This window comes from Leucoraja erinacea, chromosome 1 (genome assembly GCF_028641065.1).
Source record: "Leucoraja erinacea ecotype New England chromosome 1, Leri_hhj_1, whole genome shotgun sequence".
NCBI lineage: Eukaryota > Metazoa > Chordata > Chondrichthyes > Rajiformes > Rajidae > Leucoraja > Leucoraja erinaceus.
Genome location: NC_073377.1, coordinates 151606039 through 151630460, shown reverse-complemented (window position 1 = coordinate 151630460; position 24422 = coordinate 151606039). Strand labels below are relative to the sequence as shown.

Genomic DNA, 24422 nt, shown 5'->3' with positions numbered 1-24422 from the left:
TCACCTGCAGTGGCGAGGGACCAGATGCATCAAGCAAGTGAGCTCCAGCTTGTCTCAGACTTCCATGCCCGTTTAGGGAAACACAGAAGACAGAGACAAGCCTATCTGTGAGGACGCCTCTGCTAAAGGTTCTCTGTGAAACCAGTGGCATAAAAATATATTTAAGATCAGTGGGTTAGTGTACACACCCAAAGACCAGAGACCAGTTTGACAAGTCTCGACCCGAAACACTACCCGTTCCTTCACTCCAGAGACGTTGCCTGTCCCTCTGAGTTACTCCAGTATTGTTTGTCTATCCAGAGATAATGCAGGTTTCTAATATTGTACAACTGATCTTTTTTATACTTTGACATCACGAGGTAAAAATTGACTTAAAAACTGAAGATAATGTATACATACTGATTCTTGGATAATTGTTCGATCAGCAGGGTGAAGTCTCTGACAAAGCGATGGCATAATGTTTTCTTATCTGATGCATTAAACATCATGGTAAGCCATGCAGGCTCAGCAATCCTTGGGGCAGAGTAAAGATTGTATATTGTGGTCCTGAAATGCAGAAAAAAATGTACTAACATCTTGTCACAAAACATTACATGCCAAGTTATCCTTAGCCATATTGACTATGTCATATGTACTATCCTTAGCCAAGGTCCCGACCATAGGAGGAAAATGGAGGAGGACTGACCACATTTTTGTGCCTTCCACCACAGTGATGACTGGATGGTGGATGTTTGTGTTACATTTTATCGCGTGCTTTTGTGTGTTCTTTATCAGAGTACCGCTGCTGGCAAATTCATTTCACTTGCACATTATGTGCAATGCGACGAATAAAACTGTATTGTATTGTATGTACTATGTTTACTTATTCTGTTGTGCTGCAGCAAGGAAGAATTTCATTGTCCTCTCTGGGACATGTGACCATAAAACACTATTGCCTAAATGCATGTTAGCTTACACATTGTTTTAAAAAGATAAGTTATTTGCTCTGCGCTTGAACATTTGTACTCCGTACAATCATTTCAGTAATGTAATAAGCTCAAATAGAAATCGACTCCAGGATCAAGCAAAGTGGCCCATTTATTTTTATAGTGATAGCTCTTCTGAAATTGAGGAAGGTTGATAGATAGCAAGAGCGCTGATGATTAGAGGAAGGAGGTGTCAAGATAAAAGATTAACCACAATATCATTGAACGGCCAGGGTGGGATGGGAGGAAGCAATTATCGACGTATTCTCTCACATTTAATCACCATAGCTTTTAATGATAAAGTATAAAGAATTATTTATGGTATTCAAGTTGAAGTAGGTATCATTGCCTACTTAAGGTGGATAATTACTCTATGTAAAGCCCTGCATTGAACACGATTAAGGATATCCATTGAAGTGTTAACACTGTGTCAAAATTAAGTATTTGGTTGTGGGAAGAACATGGTGGGGGTAATATTTGCTTTACTCTGTCAAGATGCTATTGGATTGGAAGTTGTCACTTGAAATATTGCACCAAAGCAAATTTGGAGTTATTTCCAAGGCTCACTATATTCCACAGAATCATGGTTATTATGCCTGTAACAACACTAACTACCAACCATCGGTGATCCAACAGTTTGTTATATTGTATGTAAACAATATCAGAGAGTGGGTGCAGAAGAGATTTGTGTGTGACATCGTGGAGGAGAGTTGTGATACACAGATTTTCTGAATAGCCAATAGAAACTCTAAATTTACAATTGGGCTTTAATGATAGATTTGGACCAAATGCTGCTGCCTATCAGCGGGGTGGCACGGTGGTGCACTGGTAGAGTTGCTACCTTACAGCGTCAGAGATCCTGGTATACTCCCGACTCTGGGTGCTGTCTGCACAGAGTTTGTACATTCTCCTCGTGACCGTGTGGGCTTTCTTTCAGATCTTCAGTTTCCCCACACACTTCAAGGACAGACAGGTTTGTAGGTTAATTGGCTTGGTATCATGCTAAATAGTCTCTCGTGTATGTAGGAAGTGTTAATATACGGGGATCACTGGTCGGAGCGGACTCAATGGGCCGAAGGGCCAGCTTCCGTGCTGTATCTCTAAACTAAATTACTAAGTGGAGGAAGGATTGAAAATGCAAGAGGCAAGGTAGAATTTGACAATGTATAAATGTGCCATTTCTCTCAGCAGATCCATGGTAGTGCCAATTATGTGTAATCCTCCTATCCCTTTATCCAATACCTTCTCAAATCCTCATTGCTTCATCATCACTAAGTATTGGCAGGTTCCAAATTATAATCTCTGCCAAGTAGGTCAATATTTATTTATTAGTTACCACGTTATCTAAAAAAGGTTACCAGAACATAGAAATCATTGTCAGAAACAATTAAACATGAACGGCATTATAAAAATAGGCTAATATCTGAAAGAGACAAGGTCTTTGCATGCAAACTCAGATTCAACTAACTGAATGAGCCGATCTGTCATTTTAAATGGCGATGAAGGATCAAACCAAAACACTGTAAATTCCAACGGGATCCCACTACTGGCCACATCATCCCATCCCCACCCCTTTCTGCTTTCCGCAGAGACCGTTCCCTCCGCAGCTCCCTGGTCAACTCGTCCCTTCCCACCCAAACCAACCCCTCCCCAGGTACTTTTCCCTGCAACTGCAGGAGATGCAACACCTGTCCCTTTATCTCCCCCCTTGATTCCATCCAAGGACCCCAAGAGTCTTTTCAGGTGAGGCAGAGGTTCACTTGCACCTCCTCCAACCTCATCTGCTGTATCCGCTGTTCCAGATGTCAACTCCTGTACATCGGCGAGACCAAGCGCAGGCTCGGCGATCGTTTCACTGAACACTTCCGCTCAGTCCGCCTTAACCTACCTAATCCCCTGGTTGCTCAGCACTTTAACTCCCCCTCCTATTCCCACTCTGACAATGGAGGAGGCCCAGGACAGAAAGGTCAGAGTGAAGCCCAGCGCAAAATGGAGGAACAGCACTTAATTTTGCTTGGGTAGCTTACACCCCAGCGGTATGAACATTGACTTCTTTAACTTCAAATAGCCATTGCTTTACCTCTATCTCCATCACCTCCTTCCTAGTTCTCCCACCAGTCTTATTGTCTCCAACTACATTCTATCTCTATCCCACCCACTCCTCTGACATCAGTCTGAAGAAGGGTCTCGACCCGAAACGTCACCCATTCCCTCCCTCTCGAGAGATGCTGCCGGTCCCACTGAGTTACTCTAGCATTTTGTGTCTACCACTGTAAAACTCCTCGGGTTTTCAATTACAGTGCCGTGTTCAAGACTTCCTCTCTGCTCATCAGTCCTGAACTATGACTATGTATTCATATGATTCATATCAAGCGTCTTAGAAATAAAATAAGTTAATTGTAATTTTTGCCACCTCTCATATACCGAATTTCAAAAGACATAGACAATAGGTGCAGGAGTAGGCCATTCAGCCCTTCGAGCTTGCACTGCCATTCAATGTGATCATGGCTGATCATCCCAATCAATACCCCGTTCCTGCCTTCTCCCCATATCCCCGACTCCGCTATCTTTAAGAATAGACAATAGGTGCAGGAGTCGGCCATTCGGTCCTTCGAAATAAATAAATCTTACGTTACAATTTTTAATAAACTGCATAACCTCCCACTGATTTGGGTCAGGAAATACCAATTTTGTCATCTACTGACCTCAAACCGCTATTTGTAGATTACAATATCAATGACCAAATGTTTATTGTAATTCTAGTAATCAATCAGTACACGCGTGAAATAATACAGAATCAATAACTTTAGGTCTAGATTTAAACTATGGTGTGTTTTTTGGAGGGTGTTCAGTGACGTGAATGTGGCAGCATACTACCCATTAACAAAACTATACAACCACTTCAAATCTTACCTGAATTCTCCCAATCCCTCCATGACCCGGCTGATGTAAGCTTGCACTCTCTGGGTAGATTCTGCAATCTTTCTGGAGGAAATCATTGCCTAACAAAAATAATTAAATGATGCACATTTAAAAGACGCAAGACTCAATATGCATTGTCTATAACCTGAACATTCCTGACCACTTGTTACTCTAATTACCGTGACACAAACAGAGCGACAGTTCAAGCTACAGAAAGATGCTCTAATGATAGAGCAAAGGGACAGTTTCTATGCTGTACGACTGCATGGCTTGCGGGAGATATCTGGACTTTGCAACAGGACATGCATAATTGAGTACGTGGGGAAAGTTTGCAAATGGAAATTTAACATAGGAAAGTGCAAAGTCATTCAGTTTGGTAAGATGAAACAAAAGGCAGACTGTTATATAAATGGAGAGGGGCTGCAACTAATTGTGCATGAAACCAAAATGACCATGTAGCTCAGCAAGTAATTGAAATGGTATATTGGCCTTAACTACTTGGAGGCTGGAGTTTAAAAATGCAGGGTGTCGGTGAGGCTACATGCAAAACAGTGCAGAGTTTTGTTTCCATTATTTAAGATATATTAGCCCTGTAGGCTGTTCACAAGAGATTCACAGAGATAAGTCCCAGGAAGTGTGGGATGTCTTAACTGAAAAAGGTAGCATTAGATTTGTATTATTGGAATATGGCAGAATTAAGGGTTATGTTATTGAAACACAAGATCCTAAGAGGGGTGATATGGTAAACCGTAAACTTTCCACTCTACAAGTTAAGGGGGTAGTCATTTAAAGCTATGGTTCAAGGCAATTTCTTCCTACAGATGTTGGTGGTTCTCTGGAATTATCTGTCCCAGAGGGTTGTGGAGACTAGATTACTAAGTATTTAAACAATTTCAAGAGATCAGGAAATTGAGGGCTATGGGGAAATGCATGGAAAAGGAGGTGGTGACTAGAAGAGGTCAGCAATGATTTTGAATGGCATGGTATGCTTGCAGGACCAAGTACCCTGTTCTTGCTCCTAATTTCTTCTACTATGATGTATGTCCTTTAGGAACTCCTGAATAAATTCAATAAAGGTTATTGTCAATACGTGCAAAATAATGTCGCTCTGCTAAAAATAGATTTGTTGTTAGTCTAATAATAGGGGAAATAAAATGAGGTGCATTCTCATCAATAAAATTAAGAGAAAAATTATGAGTGAAAGAATAACTTTGTACCTTCTCAATTGCACTCTTCAGCTTGTTGAGGTGAGCCTCAACGAGGGGGAAATGGGAGAAAAAGAACTCCTGAAACGTTCTGTTCTCCTCTTCCTTCTCAGGCAAAGAGAAAACGACACTGACTGCAATCTTCTTGCGCCGGACCATCTGTGGGTTGGAAGTGTAGCTCTCATCTGCCATCATAAATGTCTCTTCAGCCGACCTTGTAATAAAGTACACATTCAGCAGAAACAACAACAACATTTTTTTATAGAAACATGAACATGAAAATATTCATTTCTGCATCAATGGACAAGGCACGACAATCAAAAATGGTTCAGAACCAGACAAACAAGAATTCTCATCCCCAACATGTCTTCAAAACTACTGGAACCCATGTTCAGACCCAATAGTGAGAAGGTAATCCCACACTACAATTTATTCATCCATGCTTTACCATTTACTATTGACATTGAAGAAATGTTTTCAAGTACTGCAGATTCGGGTTTACCAAAAAAGATAGTGTTGGAGTAACTTAGCGGGTCAGGCAGCATCTTTGGAGAACATGGATAAATGATGGTCGGGTCAAGACCTTCTTCAGGCAGATTGAGGGTGGAGGAGGGGGGGAGAGGAAAGAAAGCTGGAAGACAGGAGAGGCAGGATGAAGCTTGGCAATGTTAATGTGGTTTGATCAGCAGATGATTGGACAATTGCCAGAGAAGAAAAGGGAGAAGATACGAGGCAAAGGGATTGAAGAATTGCGAATTGTGAAATTAGAGGAAGGAATGTAGAGGGGGTGTGGAGAAATAGGTTGATCCCAGGTGAGACATGTGGTGGGGTTGTCATGTAACTACCTACATTCGATGTTCATACCCTTTGGGTTGTAAGCTACCCAAGCGGGATATTTTCAGGTGATACTGAAATTATCCATACGATAATTTATATATGGCTTTCCATAGCCTTTGAGGTGAGTGGGTGGGGGATGGTGCAGAAAGTACAGATCTGCACACACCCAGGCAAGCAGAGAGCACATAATCACACCAGTTGTTCTTGATAATAATCCCATTAATATAACATCTTTAAGGGCCTGTCCCACTTAGGCAATTTTTTAGGCGACTTCAGGCGACTGCCAAAAATTTTCAACATGTTGAAAAATTTTCGCCGACAGTGGTGACAATTTGGGCTGTCGTGGCCTGTTGTAGGGTGTTGCTGGTGCTGACTTTGGTGAATTCCATTGTCTTGGTCGCTGGCAGTCGCCTAAATTTAAAAAATCGCCTAAGTGGGACAGGACCTGTAAAATTGTGACTTAACCCAAGAAGCATTATACGAATGTTAAATAGTCATGATATGCTACATATGGCCTTTAGTTCACAAAGTATTTTAATGACACAAAGTTAACAGCTTCTGCCTTCCGAGACTGTTTTCAACCAAGGATGGTTACATTGCAAACATTACACCTACCATCTGGGAAGAATGCCATTTTCAAGGCTGGTGGTCTGACTGCGCAGCCAGCGGCGCTGAAAACTACTGCCACAATGATGGGAAAATGAAGAGTTTGGAGAAGGGAATGGTGTAATTAAGAGACTGCTCAGGGAAGCTGCAAGGTAGAACAACAAAACAAAAGCACTTAATTAGTTAGAAACTTCAACTATAGAATGCTTCAAACAGAATCAGATCAGAGATTTACCCCTGGCACCCATTTAGCTTCTGAAGAAAAATGATTTCATGGATATGGAGGATTAAAAATCCACCTCAAAATCCAGAAAGAAGAAAGTGCTTAATCTGTTATTTAATTTTTTTTTACATTGGATTTTGAATTTCACAAGCATATACAGAGTAAATAATTTGTTGCTTTTTTTCTTAAAATCAATGAACTACCAATGCTGTAGTTTTAAGTAGGTCTTTAGAACTTGCATTCATTTGGTCACAAGAAATAAAAGATACCAGGAATTAAAAATATCTCTACCTGACCGTGCTATGCCACTGTCTCCATCTTCATTTGGACCTCGGCTTGGCATATCAACTGGTGTACTGTGAGCTGAAGACAAAATGTTTAATTAGGACCTTCAGAATTAAAAAAAACTCCGATCATAGTTAACTTCTATTCTCAGATGAGCAGCATTGAGAAAGAGCAGTTAGTAAAAATGGAAAATATTTCGACATTAAAGACACGTTAACATCAATGGGCCAGATGATGCATGACCCAGCCTGCATCTCACATTCACCTCCCACAGGATTTTTGCAACCACATTCAACTTTTGCAGCTGCATGGCTCTCCAGGCAAGCTGGGTGGAGAGGAGATCTTAGGCACCATCAGCGCACAAAGAACAAACGTTCAAAACTTCATTGTGGAGGTTCTGCACAGAACAATCATTGCTGACCACGTACAGCAATCTCTACTAACATGGCGACAAACGAACAAGTAAAAGGATTTAAATTTAACACTCATGTTTCGCTAAACGTCGTGTCATTTTACTCCTAATTTGCTTTGGTGTCAAGGAATAAAAAATATAAATGACCTCTCGATTTAGAAAATAAAATGGAATACATAGATTTTAATATCCAAACATTTAAAAAATGAGAAAATGCATATACAACCAATTTAAAACCCAAGCACACTATTACATCCATGACATCAGTGTGGTTTCACATATTCATAAAATATAAATTTATTCTATTTATTTGAAATAGAAACAAATTTGTTCTACTACATTTCGAATTGAACTACTTTCTATTTAGGTTTAAATAGAATTTAAAATCAATTTAATCAATTTAAAACGTATTTCCTCAAAACAAACTGCATATCTCCACTTTTTGTATCTTCTGTCTGAGCATAGAGTCATAGAGTGATACAGTGTGGAAACAGGCCCTTCGACCCATCTTGCCCACACCAGACATGTCCCAGCTACACTAGTCCCACCTGCCTGCATTTGGTCTATATCCCTCCAAACCCGTCCTATCCATGTACGTCAGACCACCATCCAGATTCCAACAGATAGAAACATGGAAAATAGGTGCAGGAGTAGGCCATTCGGCTATAATGGCTGATTATCCAAAATCAGTAGCCTGTTCCTGCTTTCCCCTCATATCCCTTGATTCCGTTAGACCCAAGAGCTGTATCTAGCTCTCTTGAAAACATCTAGTGAATTGGGCTCCACTGCCTTCTGTAGCAGAGAATTCCACAGATTCACAACTCTCTGGGTGAAAAGGGTTTTCCTCATCTCAGTCCTAAATGGCCTACCCCTTATTCTTAAACTGTGACCCCTGGTTCTGGACTCCCCCAACATTGTGAACATTTTTTCCTGCATCCAGCCTGTCCAATCCCTTAAGAATGTTATATGTTTCTATAAGATATCCCTCATCCTTCTAAATTCCAGTGAATAAAACCACAGTCGATCCATTCTTTCATCATATGTCATTTCTGCCATCCCGGGAATTAACCTGGTGAACCTACGCTGCACTCCCTCAATAGCAAAGGGTGTCCTTCCTCAAATTAAGAGACCATTAAGCATCATTACAGGGTCCAGGTTGCAAATTCCTAACACCGAGATGAAAACTCTTCGACAAAGAGCAGCAATGAAGTGAGAATGCATATAGCATAGCTACCAAATATTGGATTATATTCACCAAAATATACTAGATGAAGGGGAATTTAATACTTTCAACGTTTACGAAAGCCTTTTATTATAAAGAATGAAATTATTTCCATTGACTCAGAATTCCACAAATATGTAGGAAGGAATAAGATCATAACTGAGAGGAGTAGAATTAGGCCATTCGGCCCATCAAGTCTACTCCGCCATTCAATCATGGCTGATCCATCTCTCCCTCCTAACCCTTTTCTCCTGCCTCTTTCCCTTAGATTTGAAATTTGATTTGAATACATTTGAAAGGAAATACTTTCACAAGGGTAAATACAATTTGCACAAAACCATGCCCACTGAAATGATCCAAATTTGAGAAATTTTATGAACAGGTGAAAGGTAAGAAATAACATGGAAAATAGAGCAATACTAATAAACCCAATTATTCAGAATACTACTACAGGTGCACAACCTTTTATCCGGAGTTCCGGAAACCGAAAAATTCCGAAAACCGGCCATTTTTTCCAGGATGTCGTCTGCACACCAAAGCTCGCGTTTGGTGCCAAAACTGACCCGAAACGACCCACGGTCAACCACGTCTGTACTACTGTAGCGGCTGCCTCCTCCCCGGAGACCGGAGAGACACTTAAACATCTGTAAATCATTGCTTAAATGTTAGTCAGTTAGTTTGGAGGGCTTTTATGTGAAGGAGGAGGGGAGGGGTAAACTTTAATTCTTAGTCCCCTACCTGGTCGGAGAGGCGGGGAGCGGTTAATGCCTTACCGGGTCGCCGTGCAGTAAGCTCCGCAGCGCTGTGGCCGCCAACTCCCAGCTGGGGTTGCGGGTGTCCGGCCGCGGGCGGCGCCGGTTGTAGCTCCGACCCCGGCAACTCTACCCCTGGCTGCGAGGCGCTCCAAATCCACCGCCGCCCGCGGCCGGACGCCCGCAGCCCCAGCTCCACGAATGTTGGGAGTCGGCAGCGTCGCAGCACTGGGATACCAGCGGGGAGCGGGCAATGCCTTACCGGGTCGCCGTGCGTTAAGCTCCGGAGCGCTGTGGCCGCCGACTCCCAACATTCGCGGAGCTGGGACTGCTGGCATCCAGCCGCGGGCAGCGCTGGATTTGTAGCGCCTCGCAGCCAGGGGTAGAGTTGCCAGGGTCGGAGCTCCAACCGGCGCCGCCGGTGGCCGGACGGAGCCCCCAGCTCCGCGATGTTGGGAGTCGCCGACCAGGTAGGGGACTAAGAATTAAAGTTTCCCCCTTCACCCCACCACCACCACATAAAATCCCTCCAAACTAACTGACTAACATTTATGTAATGATTTACAATGATTCCCCGGTCTCCGGGGACGAGGCAGCCGTTCCAGACTTTTCAAGCCGCCCGCGCTGCCTACCTAATCTATGCTAAAAATCTTCCGTTCGGAAATCCGAAAATGTCCGAATTCCAACAAGTGTCTGGTCCCAAGGCTTTCGGATAAAAGGTTGTGAACCTGTACTAATAAAATACTAATAGAAACAATTATTCAGAAATCCTGACATTTGGCTCACCAGGTGCCGATAGCTGTGCTCCTTTTCGCACACCACGAACTGGGTCTGGCATTCCCTGGAAACATACCTGGCCTCTGTTTACCCACACTCCCTTTAAACTTACTTAGTTCACTGGAAGATTATATTATTCCACTGCTTAACCCCATGAAAGAGTGTTGGACTATTGGCAATAACATCCTATAGTCTCAAAAATCTGCTCATATCCACCAAATCTCAAAGCATGCTGGATTAATTGATATCTCCATTTGGAGCATGTTTGGGTACAAAAATCCTATGGTACAATTTTAGATATGCAATCTTCCACTTTGTGTAGTCAAATTAAGCTGACAAATTACAATCTACATGCAGAACCATGCAACTTCTAAAACGGTAAATCTTTTACAAATTCAGTGTCGTTAGTAAATTCAAATCTAAGCAGTCAATTGGCTCGTAAGAATTATTTTCATTTCATGTCCCATACACAGTGCATTCAGACAGTATTCAGACCCCTTCACTTTGTTACATAACAGCCTTATTTTAAAATTGATTAAATTCATTTTTTAATATCATCAATCTACACACAATACCCCAGAATGAAGAAGCAAAAGCAGGTGTTTAGGAAATTTTTGTAATTAAAAATAAATAACTGAAATATCACATTTACATAAATATTCAGACCCTTTACTCAGTACTTTGTTGAGGCACCTTTGGCAGTGATCACAGCCTCAAGTCTTCTTGGGTATGACATTACAAGCTTGGCACACCTGTATTTGGGTAATTTCTCCCATTCTTCTCTGCAGATCCTCTCAAGCTCTGTCATGTTGGATGGGGAGCATCGTTGCACAGCTATTTTCAGATCCCTCCAGAGAGGTTCGATTGGGTTCAAGTCCGGTCTCTGGCTGGGCCACTCAAGGCCATTCACAGACTTGAAGCCACTCTTGCGAGGTCTTGGCTGTGTGCTTAGGGTCGTTGTCCTGTTGGAAGGTGAATCTCCCCCCCCGTCTGGTCCAGAAAGCTCTGGAGCAGATTTTCATTAAGGATCTCTCTAACTTTGCTCCGTTCATCTTTCCCTTGATACTGACTAGTCTCCCAGTTCCTGCCCCTGAAAAACATCCCCACAGCATGATGCTGCCACCACCATGGTATGTATGGCATGGGCCAGGTGATGAGCCCTGCCTGGTTTCCTCCAGACGTGACACTTGGCATCCATACCAAGGAGTTTAATCTTGGTTTCATCAGACCAGAGTATCTTGGTTCTCATGCCTTTGGGCAAACTCCAAGCGGGCTGTCATGTGCCTTTTATTGTGGAGTGGCTTCCGTCTGGCCACTCTGCCATAAAGGCCCGATTGGTGGAGTGCTGCAGATATAGTTGTCCTTCTGGAAGGTTCTCCCATCTCCACACAGGAACTCTGGAGCTCTGTCAGAGTGACCATTGGGTACTTGGTCACCTCCCTGACCAATGCCCTTCTCCCCCGATTGATCAGTTTGGCCGGGTGGCCAGCTCGATGAAGAGTCCTGGTGGTTCCAAAGTTCTTCCATTTAAGAATGACGGAGGCCACTGTGCTCTTCGGGACCTGCAATGCTGCAGAGATTATTTTATATCCTTCCCCAGATCTCTGTCTTGACATAATCCTGTCTCGAAGGTCTACGGACAATTCCTTCATATTCATGGCTTGGTTTTTGCTCTGACATGCACTATGAACTGTGGGACCTTATATAGACAGGCGTGTGCCTTTCCAAATACTGTCCAATCAATTTAATTTACCACGGGTGGACTCCAATCAAGTTGTAGAAACATCAAGGATAATCAATTGAAACCGGATGAACCTGAGCTCAACACCTGTTTTCACTTCTTCATTCTGGGGTATTGTGCGTAGATTGATGATTAAAAAAAAAGAATTTAATCCATTTTAAAATAGTGCTGTAACATAACAAAATGCGGGAAAAAGTGAAGGGGTCCGAATAATTTCTGAATGCATTGTATACACAAACAAAATACAAACTGGTATTCTTCAGATTAGTTAAGCACACAACCAAACATTGCACAATTAAAGATGAGACAAAACAGTGGTGGAAAACATTGTCATTTGGAAGCAAAAACTGAAAACAACATCCGTGTATCAATCAATCCACTGCTGTTGAATGCATAGGCAGAATTCATTAACAAGAAATTATCTATTTCTTCAACTATGCAAATTGCATTTACAAAAGCACCTTTTTTGGTGATGAATTTTGCATTAAAATTTGGGGACATACACTTCTGAATCAGGTTTATTAAATGCATTTACAACCTTTCTGCCTTTGTATTCTGCTATGCATCTCAACACGACGAGATAATCAGCATGCTCATTGTGTGTGCCACACTCTGCTCAGCATTCCACAGAACCTGCAAAGAAAGAAGCGCTTCGGATGAGACGGAGCGACCCCTGATCTGCGGGACACAGTAACAGTTTGCTGCCACAAACCACCAAACGACCTGTCGATATAAAACAAAGGGTAAAGCAAGAATGACCACACAAGTAAAAATACAAGTTATAATTGCAAATCATTAAAACATTGAAGACCATCCTTACCCAGATTATTGCAAGCATGGAAAATGCTGCCACCATTCTGACCAGGACAAGGATTTCCAGCAGTGCTTTCCTGGTTGATACATTCAAAGCTGTCATGTAGCCTGGAAAACATTGGTCCAACGCATGAAAACATACAAACCCTATATTTATCAACTAGATAAATTATTTTTTAAAAAGCTAATAGGTCATCTGGATATACCTGCAAACTGCAACATTACAAGTGCTAGCTGCGATCGACAGTTGTACTCTATTATAAATACCCTCTTTAAAATGTATGAAAATATCTAAGAAGGTTGTTGTTACGAGATACTTGAATAATATCAACATATTATTTTATCCAATTGAAAGAAAGCTTCTGACTTTTGATTCCCCTACTCCGGGCAAGAGACTGTGTGTCTACCGGATCAATTCCTCTCATGCTGCTCAACAAGTTCAATTACCTTAGTATAATGTAATACATAATACTCGATTTACAAAAATGTTTCACAAAAGGGCAACTAAATATGACAGAGGACTGTGGAATAGGAACAAACAACAAGCTGGTAAATTATTCAAGCAGGAACTGCAGATGCTGGAAGATCGAAGGTACACAAAAATGCTGGAGAAACTCAGCGGGTGCAGCAGCATCTATGGAGCGAAGGAAATAGGCGACGTTTCGGGCCGAAACCCTTCTTCAGACTCTGACTCGGGGTCTGAAGAAGGGTTTCGGCCCGAAACGTCGCCTATTTCCTTTGCTCCATAGATGCTGCTGCACCCGCTGAGTTTCTCCAGCATTTTTGTGTAAGCCGGTAAATTACATTGCCACGGAAATCAATAATTAATTGCCTTGTAGTGATACCAACAATGAATATCCTCAGGAATAAGAGTTAGAATTGCAGTTCTTAGTTTTCACTACACTAGTTTTTGCACCTATATCTATCATCTAACATTTTATCATATATAAATCTACAGCCAGTATCTGAAGAGATGTTTTAAATATTTAATCACACATTTTCATACCAGAGATATAAAAACATTTTCAATCAAGTATGAATTATATATTCACTGCAAGTAGTTACATTAGTGGAATCTTACACGTTTGAACTTCCTCCAGCAGAGCCCATCCTGGCAGAGAAAACCTTACTGATCATCAGCTGAGGGGGAGATCTGAATAGAAAAATGCAAAAATATTTCAATAATAAGTATAATACATCAAAGGCAATATTACCATTCTGCTGAAATTCAGATTAGGAAACACATCTGTGGTGGTTTGCAGCTATGATTCTTACACATCATTAATTTGTGAGGACGAAGGGTAGATCGGAGGTGTCAGTGTTGCAGTTGAATAAAGGGGACTATGGGGCCATGAGGGAGGAGCTGGCCAAAGTTGACTGGAAAGATACTCTAGCAGGGATGACAGTGGAACAAAAATGGCAGGTATTTCTAGGAATAATACAGAAGGTGCAGGATCAGTTAATTCCTAGGAGGAAGAAAGATTCCAAGGGGAGAAAGGGACGACCATGGCTGACATGGGATGTCAGGGACAGTATAAAAATTAAAGTGAAGAAGTACAATGTAGCAAAGATGAGCAGGAAGCAAGAGGATTGGGTAATGTTTAAAGAACAACAGAAGATAACCAAAAAGACAATATGGGAAGAAAAGATGAGATATGAAGGTAAGCTAGCCAAGAATATAAAGCAGGATAGTAAAAGCTTCTTTAGGTATGTGAAGAGGAAAAGCATAGTTAAGACCAAAGTTGGACCCTTGAAGACTGAAAAAGGTGAATTTATTATGGGGAACAAGGAAGTGGCAGATGAGTTGAACAGGTAATTTGGATCTGTCTTCACTAAGGAGGACACAAACAATCTTCCTGATATAGTAGTGGCCAGAGGATTAGGCAGGAAATGGTGTTGGATAGACTGATGGGACTGAAGACTGATAAATCCCCAGGGCCTGATGGTCTGCATCCCAGGGTACTTAAGGAAGTGGCTCTAGAAATCATGGATGCATTGGTGATAATTTTCCAATGTTCTATAGACTCGGGATCAGTTCCTGTGGATTGGAGGGTAGCTAATGTTATCCCACATTTTAAGAAAGGCGGGAGAGAGAAAACTGGGAATTATAGACCAGTTACCCTGACATCAGTGGTGGGGAAGATGCTGGAGTCAATTATAAAAGAAGAGATAGCCGAACATTTGGATAGCAGTAAAAGGATCGGTCCGAGTCAGCATGGAATTACGAAGGGGAAATCATGCTTGATTAATCTTCTGGAATTTTTTGAAGATGTAACTAGGAAAATGGCCAAGGGAGAGCCAGTGGATGTAGTGTACCTGGACTTTCAGAAAGCATTCGATAAGGTCCCACATAAGAGATTCGTGGGCAAAATTAGGGCACATGGTATTGGGGGTTGAGTGCTGACATGGATAGAGAAGTGGTTGGCAGACAGGAAACAAAGAGTAGGGGTTAACAGGTCCCTTTCAGAATGGCAGGCAGTGACTAGTGGGGTACCGCAAGGCTCGGTGCTGGGACCGCAGCTATTTACAATAATCATCAATGATTTGGATGAAGGGATACAGAGTAACATTAACAAATTTGCAGATGACACCAAGGTGGGTGATAGTGTGAACTGTGCGGAGGATGCTATGAGAATGTAGGGCGACTTGGACGGGTTGGGGGAGTGGGCAGGTGCATGGCAGATGAAGTTTAATGCGGATAAATGTGAGGTTATCCACTTTGGTAGTAAAAACAGGAAGGCAGATTACTATCTAAATGGCGTCAAGTTGGGAAAAGGGGAAGAAGTACAATGGGATCTGAGGGTCCTTGTACATCAGTCTATGAAAGTAAGCATGCAGGTACAGTAGGCAGTGAAGATAGCGAATGGCATGTTGGCCTTTATAATAAGAGGAATTGAATATAGAAGCAAAGAGGTCCTTCTGCAGTTGTGCAGAGCCCTAGTGAGACCACGCCTGGAGTATTGTGTGCAGTTTTGGTCCCCTAATTTGAGGAAGGACATACTTGCTATTGAGGGAGTGCAGCGTAGGTTTACAAGGTTAATTCCCGGGATGGCGGGACTGTCATATGCATGAGAATGGAGCAGCTGGGCTTGTACACTCTGGCGTTTAGAAGGATGAGAGGGCATCTCATTGAAACATATAAGATTGTTAAGGGCTTGGACACATTAGAGGCAAGAAACATGTTCCTGATGTTGGGGGAGTCCAGAACCAGGGGCCACAGTTTAAGAATAAGGAGTAAGTCATTTAGAACAGAGACGAGGAAACACTTTTTCTCACAGAGAGTGGTGAGTCTGTGAAATTCTCTGCCTCAGAAGGCAGTGGAGGCAGGTTCTCTGGGTGCTTTCAAGAGAGCTAGATAGGGCTCTTAAAAATAGCGGAGTCAGGGGACGTGGGGAGAAGGCACGAACAGGGTACTGATTGGGGATGATCAACCATGATCACATTGGATGGTGGTGCTGGCTCGAAGGATCGAATGGCCTACTCCTGCACCTATTGTCTATTGTATTCAACTCAATTATCTACAATATATTGCTAATTTATCAGAAATGTCACACTGTTGTGACAAATGATCCTACCTTCTCCACTATCTTACATTATAGAGCAAGCTCTAGTTTATTAGCGCAATTTCTATGGAATAATTTCCCATGGACTCCACCGAAAGCAACTGAGCAAAATCATAGTGTAGCAAAATATATTTTTTTAATATTTGCAAGGACATGGAAGACTTCAATGCATTTGATATTTCAATACGTCAAACTAAATTAATTTCAGCACATATAAATGTAAATGCATGGAACATAAGGTGACCTCCGATACATTGCTTACCGTATGTGATGTATTTTCAGTGTAGAGCCTTTGTAACTCATTGCAACAGAGCCAAACATCATTTCTCCAAGCATATTGACATCAGATGCAGGTCGAGAATACTGCAAACAAGAGCTCATGTGGATAATAGTCATACGGGTCAACAAATAGAGAAAAATCCCCCCTTTCTTTTTAAAACAACTATAATCCAGGAGTAAAGAACCTATCTTTGGTGTTCAAGTGAAGTCATGTTTGAAACATTATTGCAATCCAAAGTAAAATGCCAGTTTCTCACAAAGGCAGCCGTATTGTATGAGGATTAGGCTCTGAGACTTTAATCTCGCTACATTAAGGCTCGAGTCTTCCTGTTATTAACCGTTAATCATGGACACCTCAAAAGATGAACTTTAAAGAAAAACAAAAATAGAATTATAATATTTTATTCGAAACAAAGTTTAATTTCTGGAATTTTCATTTGGGGTCTTTTAATGTGAAGATCTCATGCACTGGCTACATAATGCAAATAAACATTTAATCATTTACTTTTTTTTTGATAATGACTATAACCAAGTGAGGTTTTTTGGTCAATGAGTAGCAAAATGGGAACTGAAATAAATTGGCTTATTGAAACAAATATTTAGGTGTGGAATTTTAGTAAACCGATCACCAAAGTAAAGGAGTGTTGGCACGCAAGACCCCAAGCAGACATATGGAGACAAAACACCGTGTTACTTGCAGTTAAAACGTGAATGAACTATTGTAGATCACAGCAATTCATAAAGTCGCAAATCTTGCTTAAAGTTCCATTCACATGAATATTAAAACTCTAAATTAAAATACTCAATGTACGTCACTCCAGCAGATGTGCTTATTTGGTACAAAAACACTTTTCATCAAATATACCTAGGATTTCACGTTAAAATTTAGTCTGTCTACCATAATAGACTTGATTTACACTTTGCCAACTTACCTGATACCTGGGCATGTGCTCCTTTGTGTTTGAGGCATTGGATGATGAATTCTGGGTGCAGTTGCCACTGCTGTTTGTAGGGCAACATTTTTGTTGCAATTTGGATGGATCATCGGAAGTTTTCTAGGAAACGAAGGTCAATTTCAGGATTTTTTTTGCGCGGTTTATGTACAATCTTTAACTTGATAACCTAGTATATTCATTGTGACCACCTTTGACATACTTCTTAATTTGCGGTGCACAGAATTAGATACAATATTAGATCTAACCAGTGTGTTATCATTGGTTTCATACCCAAATTCATTACTTTTATACTCCACATCTGCAGTTTTAAAGTAAGTTTACATATACTTCAATTTTATTCTGACATCGCAATGGTGCTTTTATTGTCACGTGTGCAAATAGTGAAATTATTTTCTAACAAAATCCAGTAAAGTATTGCAATACGTAAGCACACCCCCGATTAACAAAGTGTAGATTTGAAACCTAAGACTGCGATCCTGCAACCTCGAAATTTGTACTATTTTCATTGCCATTTTCATTCTTCCATTAAAAATGTATTTTGAGTCCACTCGTTTCTTCAATCCTTCTTTGCTCCGCTTAAGACTGTTTTTATTTTCCTCATTGTGTACTGGATTCTGAAATTGCATCAGCTGCAGAATTCATTATAGCCTTTATGCCCATTGAAGGTCAACTAACGTAGGTTTGGCTGGAAGGTTAGATCACATGGTGAGCCAGACAATTGGATTCAAAATTGGCTGAGAGAAAGGGGTCAAGGAATAGTTGTGGAGGGTTGTTTTTCTGATTGGAGGCCTATGACCACTGGAGCACCCGTGGTGTCAGTGCCGAGTCAGTTGCTGTTTGTTATAAGCATTAACAATTTGGATGACAATGTAATTGTTAGTAAATTTGCAGATGACACAAAGATAGGTGGTGCAGTGGACACTGAGGAAGGTTATCCAAATTTACAACAAGATATATATCAGTTTAGTAGGTAAGCCAAGGAACGGCAAATGGAATTTAACTCTGAAAAGTGAGAGATATTGCTTTTTTGTACGTAAAATCAAGACTCAACTTACGCAGTAAATGATAGAGCCTGGAGAGTTATAGAACAAAGAGATCTGAAAGTACCTGTGCAGGAAGGATACGGGTTTACACTGAAGATAGACACAAAATGCTGGAGTAACACATTTTGTCTCACTGAAGGTGGTTCTCGACCCGAAACGTCACCCATTCCTTCTACCCAGAAATGCTGCCTGGTCCGCTGAGTTGCTCCAGCATTTTGTGTCATCTTGGGAGTATATGTGAATGGTTCCCTGTAATTTGGACAGGGTAGTGAAGAGGTTTGACATATTTGCCTTCCTTCGGAAGGGACGGAGAGTAAGAAAGGTTGGTACATCAGCTGTATAAGTCACTGCAGAGGCAAAACCTGGAATGGTGTGCGCAGTTCTGGTCACCCAGTTATAGGATGGATGTCATTAAGTTAGAAAGAGTGCAGAAACAATTAACCAGGATGTTACCTAGATGTGAGGGCTCGCGGTATAGGGAGGCTGGATAGACTGTGACTTTTCTCTTTGCTCACTTCTTAAAACCCATCTCTTCTCCGTGGCCTTTGATACCCAGTAAGATGTCAACTTTATTTATTTACTTGATTTAATTTCTTATTTTTTGATTGCTTTTATTCCGTGGCTATTATTTTTACTCATGTTTTATGCCTTTTAATTTATTGTTGTATTTCATATGTAATTTTTGCACCTCATGTGAGCTGTTATGGTGTCTGTTTATGATGTCTTGTTTATTCTTCTGTACAGCACTTTGGTCAACATTGGCTGTTTTAAAGTGCTTAACAAATAAAGTTGGATTGGATTGGATTTGCCGTGTTGGAGACTGAATGGTGAAGTCATTGAAGTGCACAAAATCATGGATAAAATGAATGCTCAGTCCTTTCTTCCAGGATAGAGGATTCTAAAGAAGGCAATGTGAGTGAGGAGTGATGCAAGGATATCAGCGGCAATTTTTCCCCCCAGAGGGTAATCAGTATCTAGAATGAGATATGCCAGAAGAAAGAGGTGGATACAATTAATACTTTTAGATGGTATATATGGATAGGAATGGTTTGTAGCAATATGGAGCAAATGGGACTAGACCCATTTACCCATTTGGTCAGCATAAACAAGGTGGACGTAAGGGGCCGGTTTCCACATTGTACCTCTCTATGAGTCCAAGGACAAAAAACTGAATGAATAATGAAGGGTTTCAGCCCGAAACATTGCCTATTTCCTTCGCTCCATAGATGCTGCTGCACCAGCTGAGTTTCTCCAGCACTTTTGTCTATAGTAAATGTATAATTAGGGGAACAGACACGGATCTCTTGCAACAAAAGTAATATAGTCTGAATGAGGGACAGGGTTCAATTTGGAGGTTTTAGAATAAAAAACAAAGCGTGGCAGGAAGAGGCATAACTATCAGTGAAAATGTGCAGCAGATATTGGAACCAGAGGAACTAACAACTGCACCAAGTCAAAGTTCAAGCCTCTATTTGAATACATGCAATATTTAATAGGGGTGAAGGATGGCCTGGACTGGGAACTCAACATCCCAGGTTATTAGATGTTCCACAAGAATAAGCAAAAATGAAACTAGAGGGCCACAGAAGTGTTGTTTACTAAGGAAGAAATCACTGGTGAGTTCATAGTGATGTACATGCAATGAATTAGACTGTGGAAATTAAGAAATACAAGAGGATGGCAGCATTGATGTATGTGGTCTGTCGACACCCAAACTGTTGTCATGGTAGGACAAAGCAAAGATGGGGAAATATTGAAGGCTTGCAAGAAGGAAAGTGCAGTTATCATGAGAGATTTTAATGAGCTTATCAATTTGACTAATCAAACCAGCACAGTATCAAGAAAGAGGGATTTGTGGAGTGCACCAGGGAATTATGGTACAGAAGCTATCCAGAAACTGGCTATTTTAGATATGGTCATGTCATAGATTAGGGTCCTCCACTAGTGATCACAACATTCTGGAATTAGATACTCACAAGATCAGGCAGGAGAACAATTAGGCCATTTGGACCATCGAGTCTACTCCGCCAATCGATAATGGCTGATCTATTTATGCCCCCCCCCGCCCCCAACTCAATTTTCATGCCTTCACCCCATAAAATTTGATGTCCATTCTAATGAAGAACCTATCAATCTCCTCATTAAACAGACCAAATGACTTGGCTTCCACAACTTCCTGTGGCAATGAAGTGCACAGAATTAGCTCTCTCTCTCTCTCTCTCTCTCTCTCTCTTTTTCTCTCTCTCTCTCTCTCTCTCTCAACTTTTCCATTGTCATTTTCGAGTGCTCCAACATCCACTCCTGCCTCTTTTACTCTTTACATATCTGAAGAAACTTTTGGTGTCCTCTTATATTATTGACTAGCTTACCTTCATATTTCACCTTTTTTCCTCGTATTGCTTTTTCAGTTGCCTTCTGTTGGTTTTTAAACGCTTCCCAATCCTCTAGCTTCCCACCAATCTTTGCCATATTTGATGCCTTCTTGTTATGCTATCTTTGACTTCTTTTGTCAGCCATGGTCACCTCATTCTAACCTTAGTATGTTTCTTCCTCTTGGAGATGAAAAGTTTTTTCATCTTCTGAATTGCTCCCAGAAACTCCTGTCATTGATGTTCCATTCCCGCTAGGGTTCCCGTCTAATGAGCTATAGCCAGCTCCTTCCTCATGCCTCTGTTGTTATCTTTATTCAACAGTAATATTAATGCATCTGTTTTCGGCTTTTCCCCTCTCAAACTGCAGGTTGAATTCTATCACGTATGATCAATGCCATGGGGTTCCTTCACCTTAAGCTCCCTAATCAAATCTGGTTCATTACACAACAACAAATCCAGAACTGCTTTCCCCCCCATTGTGGACTCGACCACAAGCTGCTCTAAAAAGCAATCTCATTGGCCATTCTACAAATTTCTTCTCTTGGGACCCAGTACCGATCTGATTCTCCCAGTCTATCAGCATCTTGAAATTCCCCATGACCACACTAACATTGCCTTTCTTACATGCCTTTTTGATCACCTGACATAATTTGTATCCTACCTCCTGGCTACTATTTGAAGGCTTAATAATTACTTCCATCAGGATCTTTTTACCCTCGCAGTTTTTCCAAACTCTACCCCCAAGGATTCTACATATTCTGTTCCTATGTAGTTTCTTGTTAAGGATCAGATTTCATTCCTCACCAACAGAGCCACCCCACCACCTCTGCCCACATGCCTGTCTTTTCAATAGGATGTGTGTGCTTGGATGTTCAGTTCCCAGCTTTGATCCAGAGATGAGAACTAACCCCTTGGGTCCTCAAAACCAGTGCCCTCAACTCAAATAAGGGAAAGTACAAAGGTATGAAGGAAAAAATGACTGGTAAAAATAAGTTCAGTTAATAAATGAATGGAGGCATTAATAAATGAATAGAGGCAATTATTTTAGCAACAACTTCAATGTGCTCATGGGAAATTTAACCCAATCAGAAATAGAGACAATGATAAAGATGAATAGTCCATGATTAACAAAAGGAAATCAAGGACCAAAACTAGAGCAAAGTGCCAAAAACTATTGGTAGACCAGAGGAATGGGAAATTTTCTGAAACCAGCTGTTGAGGACGAAGAACCTCAAAGGAGGAAGAGAATGGAATGAGTAAACTGGCAAGTAATAATCAAACTGCAAGAGTTTCTATTAATGTACAAGATATACAGCATCTAATATACATATAAAGCTAAAATATATCCACAATTTGCAGATGATATAAAAGTGGGTGGTATTGTGTGAAGATAGTTGTCAAAAATTGCAGCAGGATCTTGGTCATTTGGCCAGGTGGGCTGAGGAACGGTTGATGGAATCAACATTGAATACAGAGAAATGTGAGGCATTGTATTATGGAAAGTCTAACATGGGTAGGACCTGCACTGTAAATTGTAGGCCTCTGGGAAGTATTGTTGAGCAAAGGGATCTAGGAGTGCAGGTATATTGTTTCTCGAAGGTGGCGTCACAAGTAGATGGGGTGGTCAAAAGAGCTTTTGGCACATTCAGTATTGAGTATAGAAGTTGGGAGGTCATGTTGCAGTTATATAAGACTTTGGTGAGGCTACATTTAGAGTATTGTGTTCAGTTCTGGGCACCATGTTATTAGAAAGATGCTGTTAAGTTGGAAAGGATGCAGAGGAGATTTACCAGAATGTTGCCAGGACTTGAGGGTCTGAGCAAAAGGGAGAGGTTGAGCAGGCTGGGACTCTATTTCCTTGAACACAGGAGGATAAGGGGTGTAAGGGCTGATCTTATAGAGGTGTATAAAATCATGAGAGGAATAGATAGTTGGACACACCGAGTTTCTTGTCCAGAGTGGGGGGGGAAATAAAGAACCAGAGGACTTAGATTTAAGGTGAAAGGGGAAAGATTTCATAGGAATCTGAGGGGCGACTTTTTCACGCAAGGGATGGTGAGTTTATGGAACAAGCTGGCGGAGGAGGTAGTTGAGGGAGGGACTATCGCAATTAGAAAGCACATGGATAGGACAGGTTTATATGGGCTAAACTCAGGCAAGAGGGACTAGTATAAATGGGACATGTTGGTTGGTGTGGGCTGAACGGCCTGTTTCCACAGGGTATAACTATGACACTGTGGAAGAGGCAGCCATGATTACAAGTTAAGTGGGCAGTCATTTGAAACAAAGATACAGAGGAATTTCTCCGTACAGAATCTCAAATTCTCTATCTCAGAGGGGTGTAGTGTGGAAGCAAGATCAATCGACGCATTTAAAGGTTTAATGACGCAGATACATTTTAGAAAAATTAGGGTGATCGCTAGAATATGGCGATTACAAAAGAAACAAAAGGGCTTAAAACTAAAACAGATGCAGAGAGTGGATATGAAAGGAAATTAGCTATCAGCACTGTAGCAATTCAGACGTCTTTTGATATATCAGTGGTAAAGAGGTGGTACATGAAGCAATGGGGCATATCAAAGGCAGAATTGGAACTTGCACATGGATGCTGAAAGTGTTAATAGACTAAATGACTATATATCTATCTTGAAGGATAATTGCGAATTCAAAGTAATAGTGATGGAGGTGGAGACAGTTGAGATGCTACATATGCTCAAAATTAATAGCATAAAGACATTGGGAAAGTTGACTGAAATTAAAAGTATGAGGATGCAACCTATTCAGTCCTGACAACTTACCAATTAAGAGAAATGCAAGAAGTCATTGCAAGGTTAATATCCAAAGATTATGGTTCTGTGGTTGATTCCAAAGGACATTTACTAGAGATGATGTTATTCCATTGTTCATCAAAGGAAGTCAGGATAATTCCAGCCACAATGAGCTAGTCAGGTTAACCTGCGATGGAAAGCTTCTGAAAGCATTGATTCAGGGCAGGATTAAGTTATTTGGATGAAAATAGATTATTTAAGACAAAACAGTCACGTTTTGTTAAAAGGAAATTATGTTCAATCAATTGATAGAAATTTCAGTTGGTATGGGTAGACTGAATGAGAATATTGTAGTTGACGTGGCATTCATGGTCTTCCAGAAAACTTTTGATAAGATGTTACAAAAGTTGAAGCACACAGCATAAAAGGAGCATTGAGAGCAATGAAACATGATTGACTGAGTAACAGGCTACAAAGGGTCATGGCAATTGGTTTTCAGATTGGAGGAAGCTTTCCACAGGGATTGAAATAGCCCCAAGAACTATATATAACACTTAAAATATATTTAATGATTTGGCTTAAACTACTTTTAATAAAGAATGCCACAGGTTCCCTGCTGCTAGAATGTTGTAGGTTTTTAATGAGATCCTCCAACTCTCTTCACTCTAGCGAACTGATGCT

The 24422-nt window shown here is 41.1% G+C and overlaps 1 protein-coding gene across 4 annotated transcripts in view; it reads right to left on the bottom strand.

Annotated features, from left to right (window-relative positions):
* Positions 1-24422, bottom strand: part of fnip2 (folliculin interacting protein 2) — a 66806-nt gene that overhangs the window by 13603 nt on the left and 28781 nt on the right. For 2 of the 4 annotated variants that reach the window (XM_055645910.1, XM_055645925.1), the window contains exons 3-12: positions 17535-17657; positions 16586-16686; positions 13842-13913; positions 12768-12868; positions 12581-12670; positions 7050-7121; positions 6545-6680; positions 5105-5306; positions 3879-3967; positions 400-546 (exon numbers count right to left, since the gene is read on the bottom strand). In XM_055645910.1, the coding sequence (XP_055501885.1) occupies positions 400-546; positions 3879-3967; positions 5105-5306; positions 6545-6680; positions 7050-7121; positions 12581-12670; positions 12768-12868; positions 13842-13913; positions 16586-16686; positions 17535-17657 (1133 nt within the window). Of the gene's footprint in view, positions 1-399; positions 547-3878; positions 3968-5104; positions 5307-6544; positions 6681-7049; positions 7122-12485; positions 12671-12767; positions 12869-13841; positions 13914-16585; positions 16687-17534; positions 17658-24422 lie in introns of those variants that run through there. The other 2 variants (XM_055645916.1, XM_055645933.1) reach the window with 2 other exon arrangements.